General features: G+C 41.2%; 2 protein-coding genes across 9 annotated transcripts in view; one reads left to right on the top strand and one right to left on the bottom strand.

Moving 5' to 3' along the window:
• The window catches only part of PRC1 (protein regulator of cytokinesis 1), a 53,316-nt gene that overhangs the window by 25,966 nt on the left and 4,121 nt on the right, over positions 1-23,229 (top strand). Inside the window, exons 3-14 of one of the 8 annotated variants that reach the window (XM_089664404.1) lie at positions 1-107; positions 1,176-1,406; positions 4,502-4,672; positions 4,851-5,000; positions 7,695-7,842; positions 7,923-8,059; positions 8,241-8,336; positions 10,359-10,505; positions 10,704-10,817; positions 14,790-14,897; positions 16,765-16,873; positions 21,249-21,289. The exon at positions 1-107 is cut by the window's left edge and continues 16 nt beyond it. In XM_089664404.1, coding sequence (XP_089520530.1) covers positions 1-107; positions 1,176-1,406; positions 4,502-4,672; positions 4,851-5,000; positions 7,695-7,842; positions 7,923-8,059; positions 8,241-8,336; positions 10,359-10,505; positions 10,704-10,817; positions 14,790-14,897; positions 16,765-16,873; positions 21,249-21,268 — 1,538 coding nt within the window. In that variant the 3' untranslated portion in view covers positions 21,269-21,289. Of the gene's footprint in view, positions 108-1,175; positions 1,407-4,501; positions 4,673-4,850; positions 5,001-7,694; positions 7,843-7,922; positions 8,060-8,240; positions 8,337-10,358; positions 10,506-10,703; positions 10,818-14,789; positions 14,898-16,764; positions 16,951-21,248; positions 21,737-23,229 lie in introns of those variants that run through there. The other 7 variants (XM_089664398.1, XM_089664397.1, XM_089664401.1 and 4 more) reach the window with 7 other exon arrangements.
• RCCD1 (RCC1 domain containing 1) overlaps positions 21,132-23,229 on the bottom strand; it is a 32,049-nt gene continuing 29,951 nt past the window's right edge. The window contains exon 8 of the mRNA XM_089664408.1: positions 21,132-21,404. Coding sequence (XP_089520534.1) covers positions 21,394-21,404 — 11 coding nt within the window. The 3' untranslated portion in view covers positions 21,132-21,393. The remainder of the gene's footprint in view (positions 21,405-23,229) is intronic.

Genomic DNA, 23,229 nt, shown 5'->3' with positions numbered 1-23,229 from the left:
TGATAGAGGAAGAGGAGAATTTGAAGGAACGTCTTCTAAAGAGCATTGATGTCTGCCGTAAAGAACTGTTTGTGCTTTGCAATGAATTGCACCTTCCCCCATTTGAAGTGAGTAAATAGTGCTTTTGTGAATGAGATATAATCCATTTTTTTAGGTGCGCTAACCAAAGTCGTAGTTTAATTTCTACTACAGACTGTATAGCTGTCTGGACAATCTTGATGATATCTACCAATTTCTAAAAGTGTGACGTTTACGGCTTTCTATTGGCTAACATGGAGGCTAGCAAAGGGGATTTGCAAACCTATCTGATTTAATTACTGTGCCTCTATATTTATGCTTGTGAACTATTATTACTCCTTAACATAATACAACTTTTTTCAAGTTTTGGCTAGAGCAGGCAAGGTTTAGAACCCTTGCTGGGTTTTTACTGATACTTGGGCTAAGTTTTATAAAGATTACCCCTCTATTACTTTCTAGTCTTTCCCCAACCTCAAAGTGGTTCTAGAGGCTGAAGTTGTTTTGTTTTGTTTTTTTACCTTCATGCATTCTTTGCATAAAGGTAAAACACTTCTGTTTACAGCCCCTCCTTCCCTCAAAGCCCCCCTATACTTACCTGAGACCCATTACGATCCAGCTCTGTGCATGGGAGCCATGGCCCTCAGTGCTCTGTCCCTCCTGTCTCCTCGTCAGGGCAGATCCATAGCAACAGGAGCCATTGGCTCTCACTGCTGTCAAACTCTGTGATGAGGGGGCAGGTCCTGCCCACTGTCTGTGTGTATATGGACATTGGCAGTGAGGCTCAGGAGCAAGCCTGCATGAATGCCCCCATAGGAAGCGGCTTCCCAGGGTGGGCAATGGATGAGTAGGAGGAGCCAGGAGCACCAGTGGGGGGACATGAGAGGAGGAGGATCGGGGCCGCTCTGTGCAAAACCATTGCACAGAGCAGGTAAGTATGACATGTTTGTTATTTTTATAACAAAGAAAATACAATTTTTACCTTTTTAGAAACAATTTAAATAAATAAAATCCTGGTCTGTGTTGCTGTTGGAGAATTTTCCTCACTTCTTTTTTGGGGAATCCGGGTTTCTTTAAGGGAAAAAAAAAATCTGTGTGCTCAGATTTGATAAACTATTCTTTAAATGCTTGCTTATTGTTTGGTATTCTCTTTTCTACAGGAGGATGAAGAAAGCACTATCCTACAGCTTGAAAAGGACATAAGGACACGTGTTGAAGTTATGCTAAAGCAAAAAAAGGAACGAATTCAGGAGCTGAAGCAGTTAAAGCAGCGTGATCAAGAGTTGTGTGACATTCTGTGCATGTCTCCATACTTCATTGACAGTCAGGTTCCGAGCCTGGATGAGTTGGACCAGTTTAGGAGACATTTGGCTGCACTTTGTGCTGAAAAGGTAGCAGTGAAATGTAAATGTTAATGGTCCTTGTGTCTACAAACTGTAAATCAAGAAAAGGTTGAAATGTGACTAGCGGTCATAGTAACCAGTGCACAGCATTCTTGTATAATGTATGTTAGGGGGGAAAAAAAATTCACTCTGGTCAACTGCTCCACTTTACATTTTCACCAAAATGGGTAAATCAAAGGAAGAAATGTAGTATTGTGGAATAAAAATCATAAAATGAAATTCACATGTACTTCCATCCAGTGTTACACATAAAAAAAAATAGTGTAGCCTCACAAACCATATTTACACAATAGAACAATGCACCCTCCGCTGTCTGTTATCCTGTTACCCTTTCCAGAATTCAAAAGCTGTACTGCCTGTGGGCAAAAAAAAAATATGTGGAAGCCTAGCAGTATTAGAGGCAATAATCTCAGAAGGTAACAGTTTAGACAAAATATTCTTTTGGGTGGGAACTGTCCCCCAAATACTGTAGGCTCTCCGAAGCTGACAAGTTTTCCCCAGTTCCTCAATACTGGGTAGAGCTACGCCTTTAATAGTTTTGTGTGCCATTTTAATCACCCTTTGTAAGGCTTTTTTGTGCTGGGATGTGCACAACTCTTGCCACAGAGCAGTATGATAAGTCAACACAATTTCCATGGCAGCCTTGTAGAAGCATAGGCAGACCCACTCGGAAAGCGGCCCTGCTCCGCTTCTTCAAAAAGTATAACCGACGGTGTACCCTGCCCACAAGATTGTATACATGCACTGACCCACTGTTCCCAAAAGCGCTCTGTTCCTCCACCCCATTAAAACAAAAAAAAAACTGTGCATACCCAATTCCTCTTCTCCTAAAAACTGTTGTGAATTTAGTCTTCTTCACATTTAGCTCCAGATTATTCTCCTTACAGCAACCTACCCAGCCCTCAATTTTCTGCTGATTTCTCCCATATTTACTGGATAACACTGGTGTCGTCCTCAAATGTTATCTCTTAATTTGTCTCAAAACGGGAGACACACAATCACGAGTATACAGAGTGAACAAAGTAGGGATTAACACACACCGTTCTGTGGACATTCCTACACTAAGGGACTGTGTTGATGAGCAATATTCACCAAATTTTACAAACTGAGTTCTATCCATGAGAAAATCCAAAACCCAATTACAAAAAACATAAACCCAATCTGAGTTTATCAATAAGTTTCATAGGAAAATCGCAATAAACTGAAATCAATAAAAAAGAATTCGGACATAGCTATTTCTACCCTCTAAGCGGGTCAACACAGAACATAAAGCTAGGGATGCAGCGAAATTTCAGTGGCCGAAAACACCCCTATCGGCCATTGGCGGTTATGAAAATAAGATAAATATAAATAAACAGCGCAAACATAGACCTCTACATCAAATCAATATATAAAGTGCAAAATATATAATAAAAATTATATTAATAGTGAAAGTCCATCATGATAATAGACAACAAAAGTTCGTGAATCACAAAAAGTTCGTGCAAAAAGATCAAAAATTCTTCTAATGCAAAGAAACTTCCACCTTCCACCCGTGCAAACCAACATCAAATACACTCACCAGATTTAGGTGAATGAAACGCCTTTTAGGAATTTTTATGGGATCCTAAACCCTCTTTCGTATCCACTCTATAGGAATCCTCACCATCAAAAAAAAAAAAAAAAAAAAAATAGGATAGATCCTGTAGTAGTTTTTTTCATTGGCGCAGGAAGAATTTTTAGTTTTTAGGGTTATGAAAATAAGCACCAATACAGGTGCCGAAAATAACACCACCCGCCACCGCTCAGTGGTTCTCAGCCTTACCTGAGCAACCACTGAACGATCCCGGAGCTGGGCTGAAGGAAAAAGAGCCTCCACTCATCTCTATGTCCTTGGAGGACTGGAGCAATGTCCCTTCTTTTTTGTATTTATTATTTTTTTTTTTAAAGCACTAGATCAATGCTTTTTTTGATCTAATGCTTTACATTGTAGAAGAGAGATGTGGGGTCTTATTGACCTTATATCTCTCCATAAAGAGGACCTGTCACTACTTATTTCTATCACAAGGGATGCATGCATTCCTAGTGATAGGAATAAAAGTGATTAAAACTTCTTTTTTTTTTTTTTTTTTCTTTTTAAAGGGACAGTGTAAAAAAAAAAAAAAGTTAAAAGTGCCCCCGTGCTCGTGCATAGTGGTGAACGCATATGTAGGCCACTCCCACATATGTAAATGATGTTCAAACCACACATGTGCGGTATCTCCACAAACATCAGAGCAATACACTGGTAACCTGTAGAAATTTTTAAATCGTCACCCATGGAGATTTTTAAGTACCGTAGTTTGACGCCATTCCACAAGCATACGCAATTTTAAAGCAAGACATGTTGGGTATCTATTTACTCGGTGTAACATCCATCTTTCATATTTTACAAAAAAATTGGGGTATATATTGTAGGTTTTTTGTTTTGTTTTGTTTTTTTCAAAAAAATTGCATTTAAAAAAAAATAATTTTTTTTTTTATTTTTTATTTTTTTTTTTTTATAACTGTCCATTTCGGTTTTCAGCCAAATGCATCCTGAATTTTTGATTTCGGCATCAGAATTTTCATTTCGGTGCACCGCTAACTAAAGCAGTAGCATCCGTAGATCTATTTGCTCTGTAAGCAAAATGGTAACTATTCAAGTCCACTGGAACACAACTTTTTAATGAGCCAGAGAACCAATTTCACAAAGCACTTCATAACGATGGAAGTAGGTACCACAGGGCGATAATCATTTAAGCAAGAAATTGGGGATTTATTGATTTAGACACGAAGTAACAACCTCCTGCTGAAGAGTGGAGTTAAAAATCAAAGCAAAGACATCTGCTCATTGCAGTGCACAGTTCTTTATAATAATCGCTGGAATGTTATCAGGCCCTGCAGCTTTCCTATAGCTTAAACCTTGCAAACTAATATTCTGAGCAGAATCTTCAAAACATGTGTCTCTGGAAGATGCAGCATTTACATCATTATTCAAATGATCGAAACAGTCATAAAACCCATTTATGTGAACTCTAATCTACTCTGGTGTATATTAAACGTTTATTTTGCTGCCACCACAGGAGCGCCGTGAAGCTGAGTTTGTTAAAACAAAGAAACAAATAATTCTGTGTATGGAGGAACTAGATCGCCTACCTGATACAAGCTTTGAGAGGGATGTGGTGTGTGTAGAGGAAGAAGCTTTCTGCCTGTCAAAGGAAAATCTAGAAGCTTTGCACCAGCTTCTATTTCAGGTGAGCTGCTCCCTAGCTTTTCAAAGCTTTTACTGGATCAGCCAACAGCAAATGCCTTTTTGATTTGTAATTGACTATTTGTGGCAACTAATCCAGGGATTGTGCAGTTATTAACGAATTGGCTAAAACTAAATGATGCACCTTTTTCTGATTTACTAATCATTTGTGTAAATTACAGCTAGAAGAACGAATCGGACAAAATAAAGCACTGAGTGAAGAGCTACGGTCCAAAATCCTCGAACTCTGGGATAGGCTTGCAATTCCTGAAGAGGAGAGGAATGCTTTTGCTGTGCATATGACTGGTTCTAAAGGGAAAACTATTCAAGCAGTAAGATTCTTTGTTTTTGACCTGGGGTAAACGTGAACTTTATAGTATTTGACCTTTTACCTTTTCTATTGTTTGTTCTGATCAGTTAGTGTTTTCATAGCCAATTTGTTTTCCTTTTTTTGGAGATTTTCCCGTACTTTCAGAGACACAACAAAAAGTAAGTGAATATATTTAAAGCCCCTTGCACTCGAAGGGTTCTTCTAGGTCCACCTGTCTTTTTTTTCAGGTAGACCTAATCAAACACTCCATTCACCCCTATGGACCAGCGAGTGTAAATGGATTTGTCAGTTTACAACTGCCTACCTACAATCCGATCTGCTGGAAAAAAAACAGAAGTTGAATTGTGCTCCTCTGTCTAGGCGGATCAGAGGGCAGTCAGATGTAAATGGGCAGCGTCTGTTTACACCTTCTGGTCCATAGAGCAGTATAGCTCTGTCCATATCCGCTTTGTATAAACTGAGCAGACACGGACCTGTCACCCGCCTGCTCTGCAGACAGATCACTGCTGATCATAACTGAGTCCACCTCTTGTGAAAGGGGCCTTTTAAAGTGAGGGAAAAAGAAACAGTTGTCACTGGAAAAGCTGTCCCAATTGGAAGATTGATCTCTTGCCTCTTGTTCTGGTGACAGCTGTAAAATTATGGATTTGCTGCCACGTCTCTCCAGGTATCATCAGGAGAAATAGAGGGAGTGAATCTCCCACGTGCAGCCACAACAGCAATAGTAAACATAAAAGGTTCTAACTCCTCAGTACTCTATCCACAACTTAAAAATAATATACTTTAAGGCACAATTTGTGAACTAATGCTTTAAAGTAGGTTGTGAATAGATTTAATTTCAGCACTTTTGTTTGCTCAGTGCAAATGTATGTACACATACAGTGACTGTTCTTGTCTGGATGTTCTGTGTGCTGATGCCTCATTTCTCTTCCTCTTTCTCTCCTAAAGTTAAGAGAATTTCATAGACTATACAGTAGAGCAGAGGTGTCAAACTCCCATTTCATCGCAGGCCACACCAGCATTATGGTTGCCCTCAAAGGGCCAGTCGCATCTGTAAGACTATATATATATATATATATATATATATATATATACAAAAATGCAGCGCTATTAATATATCATAGATAATAATGATGAAACACAGTCCAATGAAAGGTGCTCCTTGATTCCCAGTGCAAATGATAAGACTGCGCACTAACCAGAAAGCGTATAGGTAATACGCATGTGAATAAATATCCTGAAGGTTCCCCCTCTCCTTTCTGGTCTGGTCACGGGAATAGCTGGAAAGAATGGAGATCAAGCGCCCTCGTGTGGTGAAGGAGTGGTCCAGCAGGTCAGAGATAGATCAACCAAGATAAAGTTCCCCCTCTTAGGAGCTGACACAGGAATCACTCGGGGCTGTAAAGGTTGAAGAAGCTGTTGGGGCCTCTGGGCAGGAACTTTCTTTTTATCTGATCTCTGCAGTCTTTCTGTTGCACATTGACTGACCACCAAACTTCCCTCCAGCACTTCTGCAAGAAGTTTGGTGGTCAGTCAATGTGCAACAGAAAGACTGCAGAGGTCAGATAAAAAGAAAGTTCCTGCCCAGAGGCCCCAACAGCTTCTTCAACCTTTACAGCCCCGAGTGATTCCTGTGTCAGCTCCTAAGAGGGGGAACTTTATCTTGGTTGATCTATCTCTGACCTGCTGGACCACTCCTTCACCACACGAGGGCGCTTGATCTCCATTCTTTCCAGCTATTCCCGTGACCAGACCAGAAAGGAGAGGGGGAACCTTCAGGATATTTATTCACATGCGTATTACCTATACGCTTTCTGGTTAGTGCGCAGTCTTATCATTTGCACTGGGAATCAAGGAGCACCTTTCATTGGACTGTGTTTCATCATTATTATCTATGATATATTAATAGCGCTGCATTTTTGTATATATTTCTTGGGACTTTTTATGCGTTTTTCCTTGTATGTTCAGCTGCTTAATTACTGAGAGCGCTCACTATATTTTTATATATTTTCGCATCTGTAAGACTAGTTGTCCAGGGCACCCTACCCCTCCTTACATCAGATGTCAAGAGCCTCCTACCATCAAAAGTCAAGAGTCCCCCACCCTCCCTTACTTCACTGTGCACCACCCTTACCTTGTGCTGCTGCCAGAAAGAAGCTGAGGGCGGAGCTGGGAAACAGTGCAGGGTCTAGAGGAGAACTGGAGTCTGCTGAATTCTGAGACCAGGGGAGGCAGAGACAAGGGGGTGCTGTGGCTGCATGGAAAAACTCAGAATCTGGGGTTCATAGTCCTCTCTACTGCTGAGACAAGGTGGGGCAGAGGTGAAGGGCTTGCTGCCGCTGTGGGAGAGGTGCGACTTCCACATGAAATGGCTTGGAGGGCCGAGTTCGGCCCTTGGGCCTTGTGTATGACACGTGTGCAGTAGAGTAAAGCAAGGCTACATATAGTAGCCCATACTATGGGGCTGATTTACTAAAATAGCAGTGCAAAATCTGGTGCAGCTGTGCATGGTAGCCAATCGGCTTCTAACTTCTGCTTGTTCAAATAAGCTTTGGCAATAAAAACCTGGAAGCTGATTGGTTTCTTCACAGAGCTGCACCAGATTTTGCACTCTCCAGTGTAAGTAAATAAACTCCTATGTGTGGCTAATCCACATTATTCTGTTTTAACCACAGTTTTCCATATTTCTTTTAAGTTACAAGATGAATTGGACCGTTTGCAAGAACTGAAGTTGCAGAATATTAAAAATGTAATTGAAGTTATTCGTACAGAGTTAAAATCCTACTGGGACAAATGTTTTTATAGTGATGAACAAAGACAAGAATTTGCTCCCTATTACGATGGTAAGTAATTTTACTGATATACTGTAGACTGTTATTATTGTATATCATACTACCGAAGCTAACTATTCATCACTTATCAGAGGACTACAGTGAAAACCTGCTCAGTCTGCATGATGCTGAAATCATCCGCATTAAGGAATATTATGAAGTGCATAAAGAGATGTTTGAAGGAGTGAATAAGTGGGAAGAGAACTGGCATCTTTTCTTGGAGCTTGATGTAAGTAAATAAAGAGCACTTTGTAAAGGGCAAATACAATCTACTGAGCTCATGGAGAAGTAACTTTTTATAGCTATGATGGTGTTCCTTTTTAGTTCATGAAAACGTATGTGGATCAGTAATGTATTTTTACAGATCCTAACATTGCACGTTGTTATCTCTGCCTTCCTGCCTTCTTTAGAAAAAAGCAACAGACCCCAACAGGTTCAATAACCGTGGAGGGAATCTTTTAAAAGAAGAAAAGCAGCGAGCAAAATTGCAGAAGATGCTTCCAAAGGTATGATCTCTATAGAAGCCTCTTATATTGTGTTTAGCTAATTCTGTGTTACATTATGAATGCTATGCTTCAGCGAGGATGTCATCTTTAAAATATTGAGTATTTACTAAAGGAGGTCTTTTATGGAAAATGTTACATGGTAAATTATAGTGTACAATGCTTCCTCAACTTTATGTGTATAAAAACTGTACTGATGCTACAGTGGGGAAAATAATAATTTGATCTCCTGCATATTTTGTAAGTTTGCCCACTTACAAAGAAATGAAGGGTCTATAATGTTTTATCATGGGGGTATTTTAAATGATTGAGACAGAATATCAACCAAAAATCCAGAAAAAAACACATGATACAAATGTTATAAATGGAGTTACAGTTCAGCGAGTAAAATAGGTATTTGACCTCCAAGCAAAACATGACTTACTATTTGGTGGAGAAACCCTTGTTGGCAAGCACAGAGGTAAGATGTTTCTTGTAGTTGGTTACCAGGTTTGCACACATCTCAGGAAAGATTTTGGTCCACTCTTCTTTAAAGATCTTCTGTAAATCCTTAAGGTTTCTTGGCTGTCACTTGGCAACTCGAAGTTTCAGCTCCCTCCGTAAGTTTTCTATAGGATTAAGGTCTGGAGACTGGCTAGACCACTCCATGACCTTAATGTGCATCTTCTTGAGCCACTCCTTTGTTGTCTTGGTGGTATGTTTTGTGTCATTGTCTTGCTGAAAGACCCATCCACGACCCATCTTCAGTGTTCTAGCTGAGGGAAGAAGGTTCTCATCCAAGATTTTATTATGTGGCCCCGTCCATTGGCCCCTCAATGCGGCAAAGTCGGCCTGTACCTTTTTAAGCAGAGAAACAGCCTCAAAGCATAGGAGCACCTTCTTAAATTGACAGGACTAATCTGTGTAGCCAGTCTGTGGGAGCCAGAATTATCGTTTGGTTGGGAGGGGAATCAAATACTTATTTTACTCACTGAACTGCAACTCAATTTATAACATTTGTATCATGTGTTTTTTCTGGATTTTTGGTTGATATTCTGTCTTTATCATTTAAAATACACCTATGATAAAAATTATAGACCCTTCATTTCTTGGTAAGTGGGCAAACTTACAAAATCTGCAGGGGATCAAATTTCTTTCCCCACTGTATATTGAGAAAAGTCGTCCCCTGCTACATCACATTGTTGATTGCAACTTGGTTTGTGTAATTGCTGATAAGAGAGCCAAGACAGCTGGTCACAGAAATTGACAGGCACGTCAAGGAGACAGCGTTGTTATTATTGCCTTTGAAACATTTTAGGTCAGGGTCAGATCACCTTAAATGAAACGTGCTGGTCAGTGACTTTCTACATAATAAATCCAAGATTAGTATGATGGCCTTGAACCATGTAGTTTTGTAAAACCAAGCCAGTAGGGTGGCTCCCACAACTCAAGCTTTAATTTAAGCTGGATTCACACCTTTCAATGCTCATTTTCATGTTTTTGGTGCATTATCAGCAATTATTCGCTTTTATGTGCTACCATTGTCAACCATAGGTTCCAAGGTGTGTTGATGTGGGGAACGGACAATGCACCTCAAAACTTGCAAAAACATTGTTACCATATAAAATACTGCCTAATCTGTGTAATGTGCTGATGTGTATTAAAACGCATAGGGGGGTATCCTAAAAAAGAAAAGAAAATGACAGTTTTTGCTGTAAACAATGTTGCAGTTTTCAGAATGGTGTAAGATCAATGGATGGATGCCGCTCAGACAGATCGCCAGTTAGTGAGATGGCTTCAGAGGGCCAGAGCGGCGGCTGAGGCCATCTCACATACACTGAACTCCTGGGATTGGTCTGAGCGGCATCCATCCATTGATCTTACAGTTTCTGGAACACTAGCAGATGCTGCTCCAATTTTCCTCTGTCAGCAGGGTGATTACTTTCCTGTGCTTCCTGACTCGGAGCACTGCCATATGTCTCCTACAGGTCCTTTTCTAAATGCTATTTTTTTAATAACTAAGCTGATTTATTCTCTTGATTACAGTTGGAGGAAGAACTAAAATTTCGTATCGAATCATGGGAAGAGGAACAGCAACAGGAGTTCTTTGTGAATGGCAAGAAATTCATGGACTATGTAGCAGAGCAATGGAATCAGCTTCAGGTAGAGAAAGAAAAGGAAAAACAAGAGAGGGTAAGAGATTTTTCTTTTTTTTTTTTAATTTATCACCTGCCATTTGTTTTTCCTTCTGGCAAAAGATAATGTCCCTGCACTGTTATCCTTGTACATTTAATATAAGAACATCAAAATGTGTTTTGATTTGATCGTATTGAGGTCATGTACAACTTAAGATAACAATTTTTGTTTTTTCTCTCCAATCTTTAAATGCAGTTAATGAAAAAGTCTCGTCAGTTAGAGGAGGAGATGTTTTATGGAAGCGCTCCAAGAACACCTAATAAACGAAGAGTGCTTGGCAATACTACTACTCCTAATAAAGTGCGCAAGGTGAGCTCTAATTATAGTTGGGATATTTTTATGCTCTTCCTTTTTAATAACATACTGTATAATCATGCAACCAAATGGCTTCCGTTGAACTGTTTATTTCATCTGCTTGTGCCCTTGATGCTACTACTGTACTGTATATCTGTTCTATGTTGTAGGTAGTTTATAAGTACTGTATACCCAGAACAAAGTCCAAACTGTTCTTGAGTGCTTCTTTTTAAGAAAGAGACCCCATAGAGAAAAAGAGATTTAATCTATTAATTTATTAATTCACAGTGAGAGATGTGGAATAGACTCCCTCAAGAGTTGGTTCTGGCCAGCTCAGTGGATTGCTTTAAAAAAGGCCTGGATTCTTTCCTAGATACACAGAATATAACTGGATACTAACATTTATAGGTAAAGTTGATCCAGGGAATATCTGATTGCCTCTCGGGGGTTCAGGAAGGAATTTTTTTCCCCTGCAGGAGCAAATTGTATCATGCTTTGCTGGGGTTTTTTTTACCTTCCTCTGAATCAACTGTGAGTATAGGATTATAACTTTTTTTTGTTGGTTTGTTTGTTTTTTGTGTTTTTTTTTTTTTCCTTTTTAACTGGATGGACTTTGGTCTTTTTTCAGCCAGACTAACTACACTATATTGACAAAAGTATTGGGACACCCCTCCAAATCATTGGATTCAGGTGCTCCAATCACCTCCATGACCACAGGTGTATAAAAACAAGTACCTAGGCATGCAGACTGCTTCTACAAACCTTTGTAAAAGAATGGGTCGCTCTCAGGAGCTCAGTGAATTCAGGCATGGTACCGTGATAGGTTGCCACCTGTACAATAAGTCCATCCGTGACATTTTCTTGTTACTAAATATTCCACGCTCAACTGTTATAGTGGTATTATAACAAAGTGAAAGAAACTGGGAAGAACCGCAACTCAGCCACGAAGTGGTAGGCCACGTAAAATGACACAGTGGGGTCAGGACATGCTGAAGTGCACAGTGCGCAGAAGTCACCAACTGTCTGCAAAGTCAATAGCTAAAGACCTCCAAACTTGGTGTGGCCTTCAGATTAGCACAACAGTGCCTAGAGAGCTTCATGGAATGGGTTTCCATGGCCAAGCTGCTGCATCCAAGCCTTACATCTCCAAGTGCAATGCAAAGTGTCTGATGCAGTGGTATAAAGCACGCCGCCACTGGACTGTAGAGCAGGGTAGATGTGTTCTCTGGAGTGACCAATCACGCTTTTCCTGGCAATCCGATGGACGTGTCTGGGTTTGATGGTTGTCAGGAGAATGGTACTTGCCTGACTGCATCGTGCCAAGTGTGGAGTTTGGTGCAGAAGGGATTATGGTGTGGGGTTGTTTTTCAGGTGTTGGGCTTGGCCCCTTAGTTCCAGAGAAGCCAACTCTTAAGGCGTCGGCATACCAAGACATTTTGGACAATTTCATGCTCCCAACTTTGTGGGAACAGTTTGGGGATGGCCCCTTCCTGTTCCAACATGACTGCACAAAGCAAGGTCCATAGAGACATGGAGGAGCCAGTTTGGGGTGGAGGAACTTGACTGGCCTGTACAGAGTCCTGACCTCAATCCGATAGAACACCTTTAGGATGAATTAGAGCAGAGACTGTGAGCCAGGCCTTCTCGTCCGACATCAGTGCCTGACCTCACAAATGTGCTTCTGGAAGAATGGTCAAACATTCCCATAGACACACTCCTAAACCTTGTGGACGGCCTTCCCAGAAGAGTTGAAGCTGTTATAGCTGCAAAGGGCGGGGCCAACTCCATATTGAACCCTATGGACTAAGACTGGGATGCCATTAACCAGTTGCTGACCACAGATAGCCGAATGACAGCTACACTGCGGCCGGCCAGTTCTGGGTGGGCGTCATATGATGTCCTCCCAGAACGCGCTCTCCTGCGCGCCCCCGGCGATCTCCGTGATCACTGTGTCCTATGGACACAGCTGATCACGTGATGTGGTAAAAGGCTAATCACAGCAGCCTTTTACCACGTGATCAGCCTTGTCAAATGACACGCTGATCACAGGGAAATGCAATTGCCGGTTCTCGGCTGCACTTTCCTCATGCTGTCAGAGCGTGAGGAAAGTACTGCCGAGAACCGGCAGTTGTCAGAGCAGGGATCGGCACTGATCATCAGGGTGCTGCCTATCAGTGCCGCCTATGAGTGCCCATCAGTGCTGCCTCATCAACGCACATCAGTGAAGGAGAAAAATTACCTGTTTGAAACATTTTATAATAGAAACAAACTTTTGGGGTTTTTTTATTTATTTTTTGCAATTTTTTTTGTTTATAGCGCAAAAAGTAAAACACCCAGCGGCAATTAAATACCAACAAAAGAAAGCTCTATTTGTGAGAAAAAAAAATAACAATTTCATATGGGTACAATCTTGCATGACCGCACAATTGTCAATCAAAGTGCGACAGCATTGAAAGCTGAAAATTGGCCTGGTAAAGAAGGGGGTATAAGTGCCCAGTAGGCAAGTGGTTAAAGTTCATGTGTGTGTAAAGCAGGCATCCCAATACTTTTGGCAATATAGTGTATGTAACTATGTAAGACTGTTTAAGAAAATTGAAAAAAAAATCTGGAATCATGTTGTTCAGGTAGATTTTCCAGAACACGTTACCTCCCTACCTGGCACTTTTTAAACTGAATGTAGCTGAACACGGAAGACAAACCTTTCAACAGATTACACTAGGGCAGCGTCTCACAAAGAAGAACTACTAAAATATTTCTGAAAATACCAGTTCATTATTGTCATGCTGATCCGATGGCTTTAATACTCTTCTGGAACAATTTGGTAGATTTGCAGTTCTCACATTATTGATCTGCTTCCTTGTGCTGTAGTGCCTTTTTATTTATACCTACACAGCTTACTTGTGGGAACAGTAAATGTATCATAAACATTTACTATTTACGAGATATTTACTTTAGTAGCAGTAGGCAATGTCACTGGCGCATGTGTACTGCGCTCTGGATGGACGATGCTATCCATTCAGAGCTCTGTGCTGCAGCCGTGGCTGCCGGGCGCATGAGCAGGAGTGATGTCATAGCAGCTCAGCCATTCAAACGGCCGGAGCTGCAAATCTAGAAGGAAGTCTGGGAGAAGTTAGCAGCCCCGTTAATGGCGACAGCGTGCTGCTGGAGGGCTTAGTTTTAAGGCAAGTCTGTCACAAGGTGCTAGTACTTCATGCTAACACACTATGACATTATCCTGCAGGGCCCAATGTTTCTTGTGCTTTTTTTTTTTTTTTTTTCCTTTTAAATTACTACTGCTTTAATTTAGAGAAAGCCAGACCGCTTGTGTTTTCAGTGGCAGCCTACATAATCCTCTCAGTATAGGCATCATTTAAGGCTTCTAACAAGCACAGACAATTCTTGCATTTGGCTTAAAGAAATAAATTCTGTTGATGCTGATTTTATAAGGAGGTTCAGATATTTAGAGCATGATCGATCTTTCTTCTTTTTTTTTTTTTTTTTTTTAAGGGTTTATCTGTTTGTTCATTTCAGTTCAAAATTTTCTGTTTTACTGCACCACAGAATTTTTTTTTGTGGTTCCTAAATTGAACCCTGTTGTAATTGAGGGTTGTAAGTTATTGCTTCTTGAATTGCATGAAGCCTAAATAACTGCAAAACTAGTATCGCTCCCAGTACTATAATGACGTTCCTAGTGCATTTCTGTCATGTTTTATTCAGAAGATAGATGTGTAACCTGCATGATATATTTTACAGTAACTCCATGCATGCCTTTTATCCAAAATCTGCTTTTTTCTTTTTTTTCCTTTTAATGTGATGCACTGCTTTTTACAAAATCCCATTTTATTTATTTTTGTGGCTCATCTGGGATTTTCGTCTTATAAATACTACTTCAGTCTGCCCCAGCATGAAAGTAACTAGGTCATGCATGTGCTTTTTGTTTCTCTTCCTGTTCCTAATACTAACTTTTGTTGCTTGCTTTTCCTTCAGCTTAATGGCACGTATGTTTCCAATACCACCAATAGCACCCTGCGTTCTGCATTCAGTGGGACACTATGCCATTCTCCTGTGTCACGTCCACCTCCTAGCGGTGGAAAGGTCAGTTAAAGGCAACGTGAAAACCTATTCTTGATTATAAAACTATGTATACTGTAAAATCTTATATTTACCTGTGTTTTTTTGTAATTATCTGATTTCACATCAACAGCTTTTATTTATAATATATATAATGCTTATTGTTATAATACATTTTTGTAAATCTTTACCTCTCTCACCATCCGAACATAGTTTTCTGAAAGGTTTTCACATACCTACTTGCAAGTTTTCCTGGCTTAGATTGTGGATGTTAGAGGTTTATATGGTGATTGTCAGCAGGCGGGAAGTGTGTTTTAGATACAACTATTAATGATTGTAAGTGCTTTAGTGACCCCTTCCCAGCTGTAGCTCCGTTCTAATGCCTGGGTCTGATCTTGAATTGGTGATCGAATACAGCAAAGTTTTATCAGGAGGTTACATATTGGGGCAGTGGGGGAATAATAAAACATGGACTTTGGTTTTAGTTTGGTTTTGCTAAAGTTTGATTACATATTAATCTGTTGCAAGTTAAAAGTCTAGTTATGCAGTATCAAGACATGCTACCTATTATGCCTCTGTTAAGGACAATTTAAAACCTTTTGGGCACATCATTGTGTCCAAACAAACAATCCTGCCAGTTCAGTGACCTGTTGATGATCTTCTAATTGTTACTGTGCGGATGGGTAGTCAGTGCATTGCATCTACAAACTATACAGGAGGCTATCCAATTTGGGCATGGCCTGCAATTCCCAGCTTTAGCAATCAGGTGTGCATGCTTCTACTGGCCAATGGGATTCTGGCATTGGTCTATTGAACGGTAGTTGTGAGACTTACCTTTTTGGGCTATAGAACATGCTGCCAGTATTTAAATCCCAATTTAGATCAACTAAATATACAGGAGCTTCAAAACAAAAGGTGTTACAGCTCATTCCCTTTACAAAGCAGCCACAGTTAAAAAAAAAAAAAAAAATTAAAACTGTCCCCTACCAGTATGCTATAGAAAAATAACTCTTCCTCTTTGTAGTCTCTCTGCAGAGACTTGACCCCCCCCCCCTACTGTCAGAGCTAGAGCTCTCCAACTAACATGGATGAGAAGTGTTTTGAAGAGTTATAGGTCTGATGCAGTAGGGGGTGTTTTGGATCTCTACAGAGAGACCATTTACACAGAGCGCAAGAGTCATCCTCTGCAGCTGCTGGCAGGTTACAGGGTTCTTTTTTTTTGTTTTAGACTGTAGCTGCTTTCTAAAGAAAGTGACTGTTAGACTATACCCACCTTTTTTGTTTTTTTTATGCACTTGTAATGTATTCAGCTGATTTAGAATAATGTGTGATTGGGCCACAGACAGCAGTAAAGATACAGCAGGAATTGCACCATGCTTCACATCACGAAGTTAAAATTACATTAGAGCATGGGTAGAGGAAACCGAACGAGAGATTGGGTAGAGGAAACCGAACGAGAGATTGGGTAGAGGAAGCGGAACGAGAGGTTGGGTAGAGGAAGCGGAACGAGAGGTTGGGTGGAGGAAGCGGAACGAGAGGTTGGGTGGAGGAAGCGGAACGAGAGGTTGGGTGGAGGAAGCGGAACGAGAGGTTGGGTGGAGGAAGCGGAACGAGAGGTTGGGTGGAGGAAGCGGAACGAGAAGTTGGGTGGAGGAAGCGGAACGAGAGGTTGGGTGGAGGAAGCGGAACGAGAGGTTGGGTGGAGGAAGCGGAACGAGAGGTTGGGTGGAGGAAGCGGAACGAGAGGTTGGGTAGAGGAAACAGTATGCCCTAACTAATGCTTAGTCTTAAATGCTGCCATTCTTCTATAAGATTCACTGTTGCATTTCTGTTTACAAAAAGTAAAATTTTTGTGTTTTCTGATTCCATACAAATATTTTTGATTCCTCAGCCTGGACTACCTACCCGAACCCCAACCAGAGTGTTCAAAACGCCACAGCCAAGGAAGTTCGAGAAGAACAAGGAAAACATGTCCACTTTAAATGGAACCGCTCTAAGCGGTGGGTGCCACCTCACAATTCCTGCCCAGCGTAACCACAGCGTTAACTCTGTTGCCAGCACCTATTCTGAGTTTGCGGTAATTCACATTTTCTTAGAAAACCACAAACCCGAGCACACAGTCAGTAAGAGGGGGATATACCGTGAAACCGGAGAGTTTGTATCTAAGGAGTTTGTGATGATTGCTCATTTGCTTTGAAGGGAAACGTTAGGAACTTTGAATAAATAGCAGATATATTGTTCACACTATTAAAACCTTTTTATCCAATACAATTCATGTACCCAGCCCTGTAATTGCACACCTTCTGTGGACTGCATAGATGACCAAACTAATCTAAAGTGAACCAGACCTGGGTTAGGAAATCCCTAATGTAACCGCTACAAACAAGTGGAGCACCTTGGATCCTATGCTCCCCTTTTTTTTCATAGTTTAAACCCCACCTGCTTACAAAGCCTTGTCCCCAGTATTTTTTTTTTTTTTTTTTTTTAAGGCCAGTGCCCCAGTGGGCAGTTAAGAGGCTTTGTGATTCAACCATTCTAAAGAGGAATTTCTCCCTTATCTTAAAAATTACAACAAAGGCACCTTTATAAATATTTAGAGATGTCAATCTACAGGCAGATATGTACTTAGGCTTTTTATTCTTTGCATACCTTATTTTTCTTTTTCCTCCCTATTTTTCTCAGTGGCCATTTTTACTAAGGGAAGATGAATCCATCTCCCTTTACTCCCTGAAACTCTGGGTCTGCCTCCTGGAACATGTGATACAGCACTATTGAGTTGGGGAAAAAACACCTCTTTCCACAGCGATCTTGTGAAATTTTGAGGTTTTTAACTGAGATCTCCCTGAAAGGCACTTTCCAGGATGCAGATGAGAGGCCAAAGCTATGTCACCAGTGCCTCAAGAAACCAGGATGTGGCAAAACACTAATTGTAAGCACACGCAAGAGAGATTCCCCCATTCACATAGTGTGTATATGGAGAAATCAAGCCATTTTCTTTCCTTTAAGTGAAAGAAAATGACTCATTCATGGCCAGCCTTATTCTGAACTCGGTGAGAAACTGAGAACTTCTATACAACCTGGGCCTAGGATCCAAGGGATCTACACAGAGACATAGGGATCAATTTGAACACTTGTATTTCAATGTTACTTTAGACATTTGGTCATAACTTGCGTTATAATTAAGAAGGCCTGCCTCTTTGATTTTGCAGGTTTTTAACTTAACACCCAGCAATATGTAATGTCTGCCATCCCCTTCAGTCTTGGCACTAGGATGCATGGGCTGTACTGTATCTGCAAATGTGCTCTACAATGTTTATCCCTGAAGAATTAACCTTCTTGGGTCTTTATGTGTAAACTAAAGTCTCAGTACTTCAACTTCAACAGTTTTTAATGTCCCTCGCCAGCATCTTTCTGTGACTTTTTCTGATTGCTGGTCTTGGGCCATCTTGTCTGGCCAGTGCAGGATGATGTCATAAATCCTCCCTCTAGTCTAGGAGGTCAGGCGAAAAAAAATAAAAATAAAATGCTTCACCTCCAAGAACTGGAAGATCAGCCTTATGTGACCTCTCTAGGTCTACTGGTCTACATTATTTTGTTGTTCCATCATTTGGCAGTCAGAAGAAGGAAGGCTAAATATTTATTCTTCCATGATCTTGAAGTCAGAATAAAATGTATCTTGTGAAAATGACATTCCTGCACGCTCTGCGGATGGTATTTGCTTCCATGGCTCCTGTGCTCATCATCACATCAGAATCCCAGATCTGAAGATTTGCAAAGAGTGCCTCCTTCTAGTACCTTACTACTACCTTCTTCTGACTTTCTCCTTGTGCCAGTTCCATTCCCAACAACTGCACCAGCTCTACTTCTGTGGTCTTCCAGTTGTTGGTCAAGCTCTAGATCTACACCTGAACACTTGACCTGATTTTTCCATCAAAGTGGTAGGTTTTACTGCACATTTAGCAGTGCTTCTGGTTCTGCTGCCAGTTTCTGCTAGTGCCATTGGTAATGCATCTAAGGGCCAGTTTCCCATCTTTGATCCCTAGCTCTCTCTGCATAGGTTTCCCACCTTCCTGAAGTCTGCCATACGTTTTCTTACCCAAGATTTGAGGCAAGAGAAGCTGCTCCCCTCAGCTGACACTCTTTGCATTGGGCTTTTAATGTTTGTCATGTCCAGTAGTTCTCCTGGTTAGCACGCTCCGTTACTGCTCTGCCTGCTAGTAGCCCTCACATCTACCCATGGTTTAGTTCCAGGACTAGCTGAGGATTCCTGCTTCCCTGATCTTTTGCTGCTGATGTGCCTTTTTGCTTGGCATCACTGTCTGCCAGACCCTTTCCTACCCTTCTGTCCCAGGTCACCACGGAACTAAAGACCTCCTAGGATTTGCAATGTCCGTGGAAGAGGCGAAGCTACCTTTTTATTTTTATGCCCCATACCACAGATTTGGTTTGATGAATTCGCCTAGTGCAGGGGTAGGCAACCTGCGGCTCTCTAGCTGTTGTGGAACTGCATTTCCCATGAGGCATTGCAACATTACAAAACTGACGGTTACAGCTATGACTTGCAGAGGCATGATGGAACTTGTAGTCCTGCAACAGCTGGAGAGCCACAGGTTGCCTACCCCTGGCCTAGTGTAATCATATATCTGTTGATCAAAATGTGAACATAAGGTATATGGAGGCTGATTTGCAATTAATATCACTGATTAGTATGTACGAAATGTTGCTAGATTATTATATTTTTATAGTGTGCACTGACTTTTCCAATTTAATTCTATCAGCATACTTGTTTTCTTCTGATACCCATACATAATATGATTGTTTGATTTAAATGACCCTTTCTCTGGTTCTCTTGAGTTTCCTAATCAGAACCACTTTGTGAATTGGGTCTTTACAGCTGACTGCTCCCCAGAACTCCCCATGCAGGTCTGATCGTGATTGTGGAAGCCATGGAAGTTGTTTTTGATTTCAACTTACTTTTCTTGAAGTCCCTTTTTGATTTTGCTTACGAACTTACAGTCATTCCTAAATACATGCAGAACTAAAATGGCTGTGAGTTTATCCCTCATCCACTACTTCAGATTTCCTTTATCCCGGATGGTCCCTATAAGGGTACACTGGCTTCTCATTTCACATCTCTAGGTGGCCTAGTCTGACCATCATTTTAAACTTTTGGTCTTAAGGATCTGGTTCCACCCTTTTCATTCACGGCTCTACCATATCTGAGTGCTGCTTGTTCTTGTGACATCATGCAACCTTTCCCATGTGCAAGGCCTGGTCTTCAGTTTTAGAAGTTCTACCAGGTCGATGTTTTGGCCTCATCTGATGCCAGCTTCAGGCGTTGGGTCTATCAGGCAGCTCTTCGAGCTGCACGTGTCCCCAGTTTTTGTTTGTTTTTTTTCCCTTGGATCGGTTAGCCTTTGTTACAATACTGCCAACATGTTCAAAATCCTCAGCCCTGCTTCTCCCAAGCCACTACAGGTATGACACTGGTCATGTGGGTCAAATACCTGCTACCCTGCCACATGCTAAAGTTCCTCCCGCTGGCTCATTTGTCACTACAGGAGCTGGCAAGAGAACCACAAGGTGCAGTAAGAGAGCAGGTAGTTTGCACACCCAAAGTGTGGATTATCTGCAATGGCCAGGGAGACACTAATGCCGGCCATAGACGGTTCGAAAATCGTCCGATTTTTCGGCTGAACGAAAAATCGGCCGATTTTCGCACTGTTAGTGGGTTAATTGGTCGGCCGGTTTTCGGGTATTTTGGAATTGTAGATTATCGGGCATGTTGGAAAATTCACGGAAAACGGACGATTTTTGCGGCAATGATGGCCAAATCGGCCAATCGTTTTAAAGATAAAAAATCTGTGCATGACCTGCAAGGGACAGAAGTTTGGTTGTTATATGGGGTGAACTTTATGATTTAGTCAGCCGATTTTTTTAATCGGTGGTGGTAACCTCGGCTTAACGAACGACTGATTTTTCGTTTATCGTTTGAAAAATCGGCCGATGTTCGACCCGTCTATGGCCTGTATAAGCAGCAGCAATGCAAGGTAAGCATATTTCTGTTGTGTGGCACAATAGTTTCTATAGAAATCCTTAATGGTGACTGGAAAAGTTTATGGGAGTTCAGCTACTTTCTTCAGGTTTGCTTCTGTACTGAGCATGTCCAGTTTGTGTTACCTTCATCCCTTTTCTGAAAGAGGGATTATGGTGGTATACAGTCTACTCCCCTGTATGTTCCAAGTTAAGAGGCTAAAGGCAGTTTAGGGTTTTGTTATTAAAATTCCAGATCACACAGAATACACATTTTGGTTTACTCAAATTCATATTGGCGAATTTGATCTAAATGTTTTCACTGATATTCTGTATTTATAGAGGGATTCCACACACATTGATTCTACAGCCATATCCTCCAGGTCTGTATCCAGTACACAGATGTTTTCTGCATGCCTATGGGATTCATCTTAGGTGATCTCTTCTCTTTTTCCAAGCTTGACACATTCTACATGGTTTCCTGGGGTTAGTGCAACACTACGAAAAGAATTGGGACAGTGGGATATTAGATTTCTTCTTTTGAAATATAAAAAGCCAGTGAATAGGACAGCAGGAATAACAAAATCTCACACCAGTATATCACCCATGTGTTCAAGGAAAGCCCATTCACATGACTGCCACTTTCTATCCCATAGCATCCACCCTAATAATATCACTGCTGGAACCTGTAATGACAGATTTGTATAGGATACTGGAACCTGACTGTGTGTTGCTTTTTTAACAACCGGCTTGCGTTGTCTGTTCATTTTCTCTCTTTCATAACAAATATGTCCAGTGCCATTCTAATAACTACTTACCATGCAAATATTTATCTATAAATCCGTTTTTTCTCTTGCAGCTTGTTACTAATATTTAGGGTAAACCTTAAGCTAACTCTATGGTACGTTTTTGTGATCTAACCTTTATATGTGCCCAATTACATCTAACATCAGATCTTCTACATGATTTTATCATAATTCATAGTCTAGGAAGAATCTCTTATGTGTAACAAAACAAAGTGTAATTTATGGAAGATTTAAATACATCACCCTAGCAGGAGAGATAGCAAAATAAAAACCTAGTAAGGATTATAAGCTATGCTTTGTTTTGTTTTCACTGGAGTTCTATGCATGAAGGTAAAAAAACCCTCTGTGTGCAGATCTCCCTCAGCCACCCCAATGCTTGCCCGATCTCAATGCAGTGATGTTTACAGAAGTTGCTCCCCTGGGTCTCTCTTTTCTCATTGGCTAAGACACAGCAGTGGAAGCCATTGGCTCCCCCTGCTATCAGTCACAGCCAAAGAGGAGGGGACAGGGATGAGCTGTGCTCTTTGTGTCTCAGACACACAGAGGCAGCTCAGAAGCAAGCACACACAAGTGCCCCAGAGCAAGAAGGTTGTCCTGGGGGAGCTCAAGGAGGGAGGGACCAGGAGTGCCAGCAGGGGACCCGAGAAGAGGAGGAACTGTAAGTATAACATATTTGGCATTATAGAAAAAAAAAAAAAAGGAACATTGGGTATCACTTTAATTCTACTGCATAGAACTAGGAATACACAGCTTTGTGTGGTGTTAGTTCTCAGACCCGCTGTCCTGCAAACAAACATTGTTATTGTCAAATAATTGACACTTCTAAAGTGTGGTCTAGGAATCAAAGCTTCACTTACATTTAATTAGCAAGGGAAAAAGTTACCAGCACACAAAGGATCACCAATATGGGTCCAAAAGTTTTAATGACCGATCACATAGTTACAGCAAGGCAACGTTTCAGAGTCTCGCAAGACCTCTTCATCAGGTATGATGACAGTTTGGTTAAACGCTGACATAAGCACACTAGTGACTCTGTTATCATTCAAGGCATGCCTAGAAGGTAACTTTTTTGGTAAACAGAGTGACTTTTTAATTATTGATCAGCTGATGCACATTCTGTTCTAATGAGGAAAGTTGCAGAGTCTGCATCCCTTTAGAGGTGATTAAAGTTGTAGCAAAGCCCCTAGTTTAACTTGTACCTACAGGTAAGTTTACTATCAGGCTTACCTGTATATACAATGAAAATCTCCTAAATATGCACTGTTTGGGAGATGTTCACATTGGCAACAGCAGATGATGTCACCCACACATGCACAATGATGCTCTGCATGCAGGGCACACTGTATGTGGTTGAATGCGGAGTGTTGTGCCACAGCCAGAGCTCCCGCGCACATGCAAGTGAGTGATGTTATCTCGGCCCCGGCCATTCAGATGGCCAGAGCCCGCAAACCTGTAAGGAAGACTGGGAGAAGGTGGAAGCATCGGGGAGCCGTGACAGCGCTTCACTGGAGGGCCCC

Source organism: Staurois parvus, unplaced genomic scaffold, assembly GCF_062004578.1.
Source record: "Staurois parvus isolate SC_StPar_1 unplaced genomic scaffold, SC_StPar_1.0 ptg001912l, whole genome shotgun sequence".
In the NCBI taxonomy this organism is placed as follows: Eukaryota; Metazoa; Chordata; class Amphibia; order Anura; family Ranidae; genus Staurois; species Staurois parvus.
Note: the sequence above shows the minus strand (reverse complement) of the source record. Positions and strands in the feature narration are given on the sequence as shown.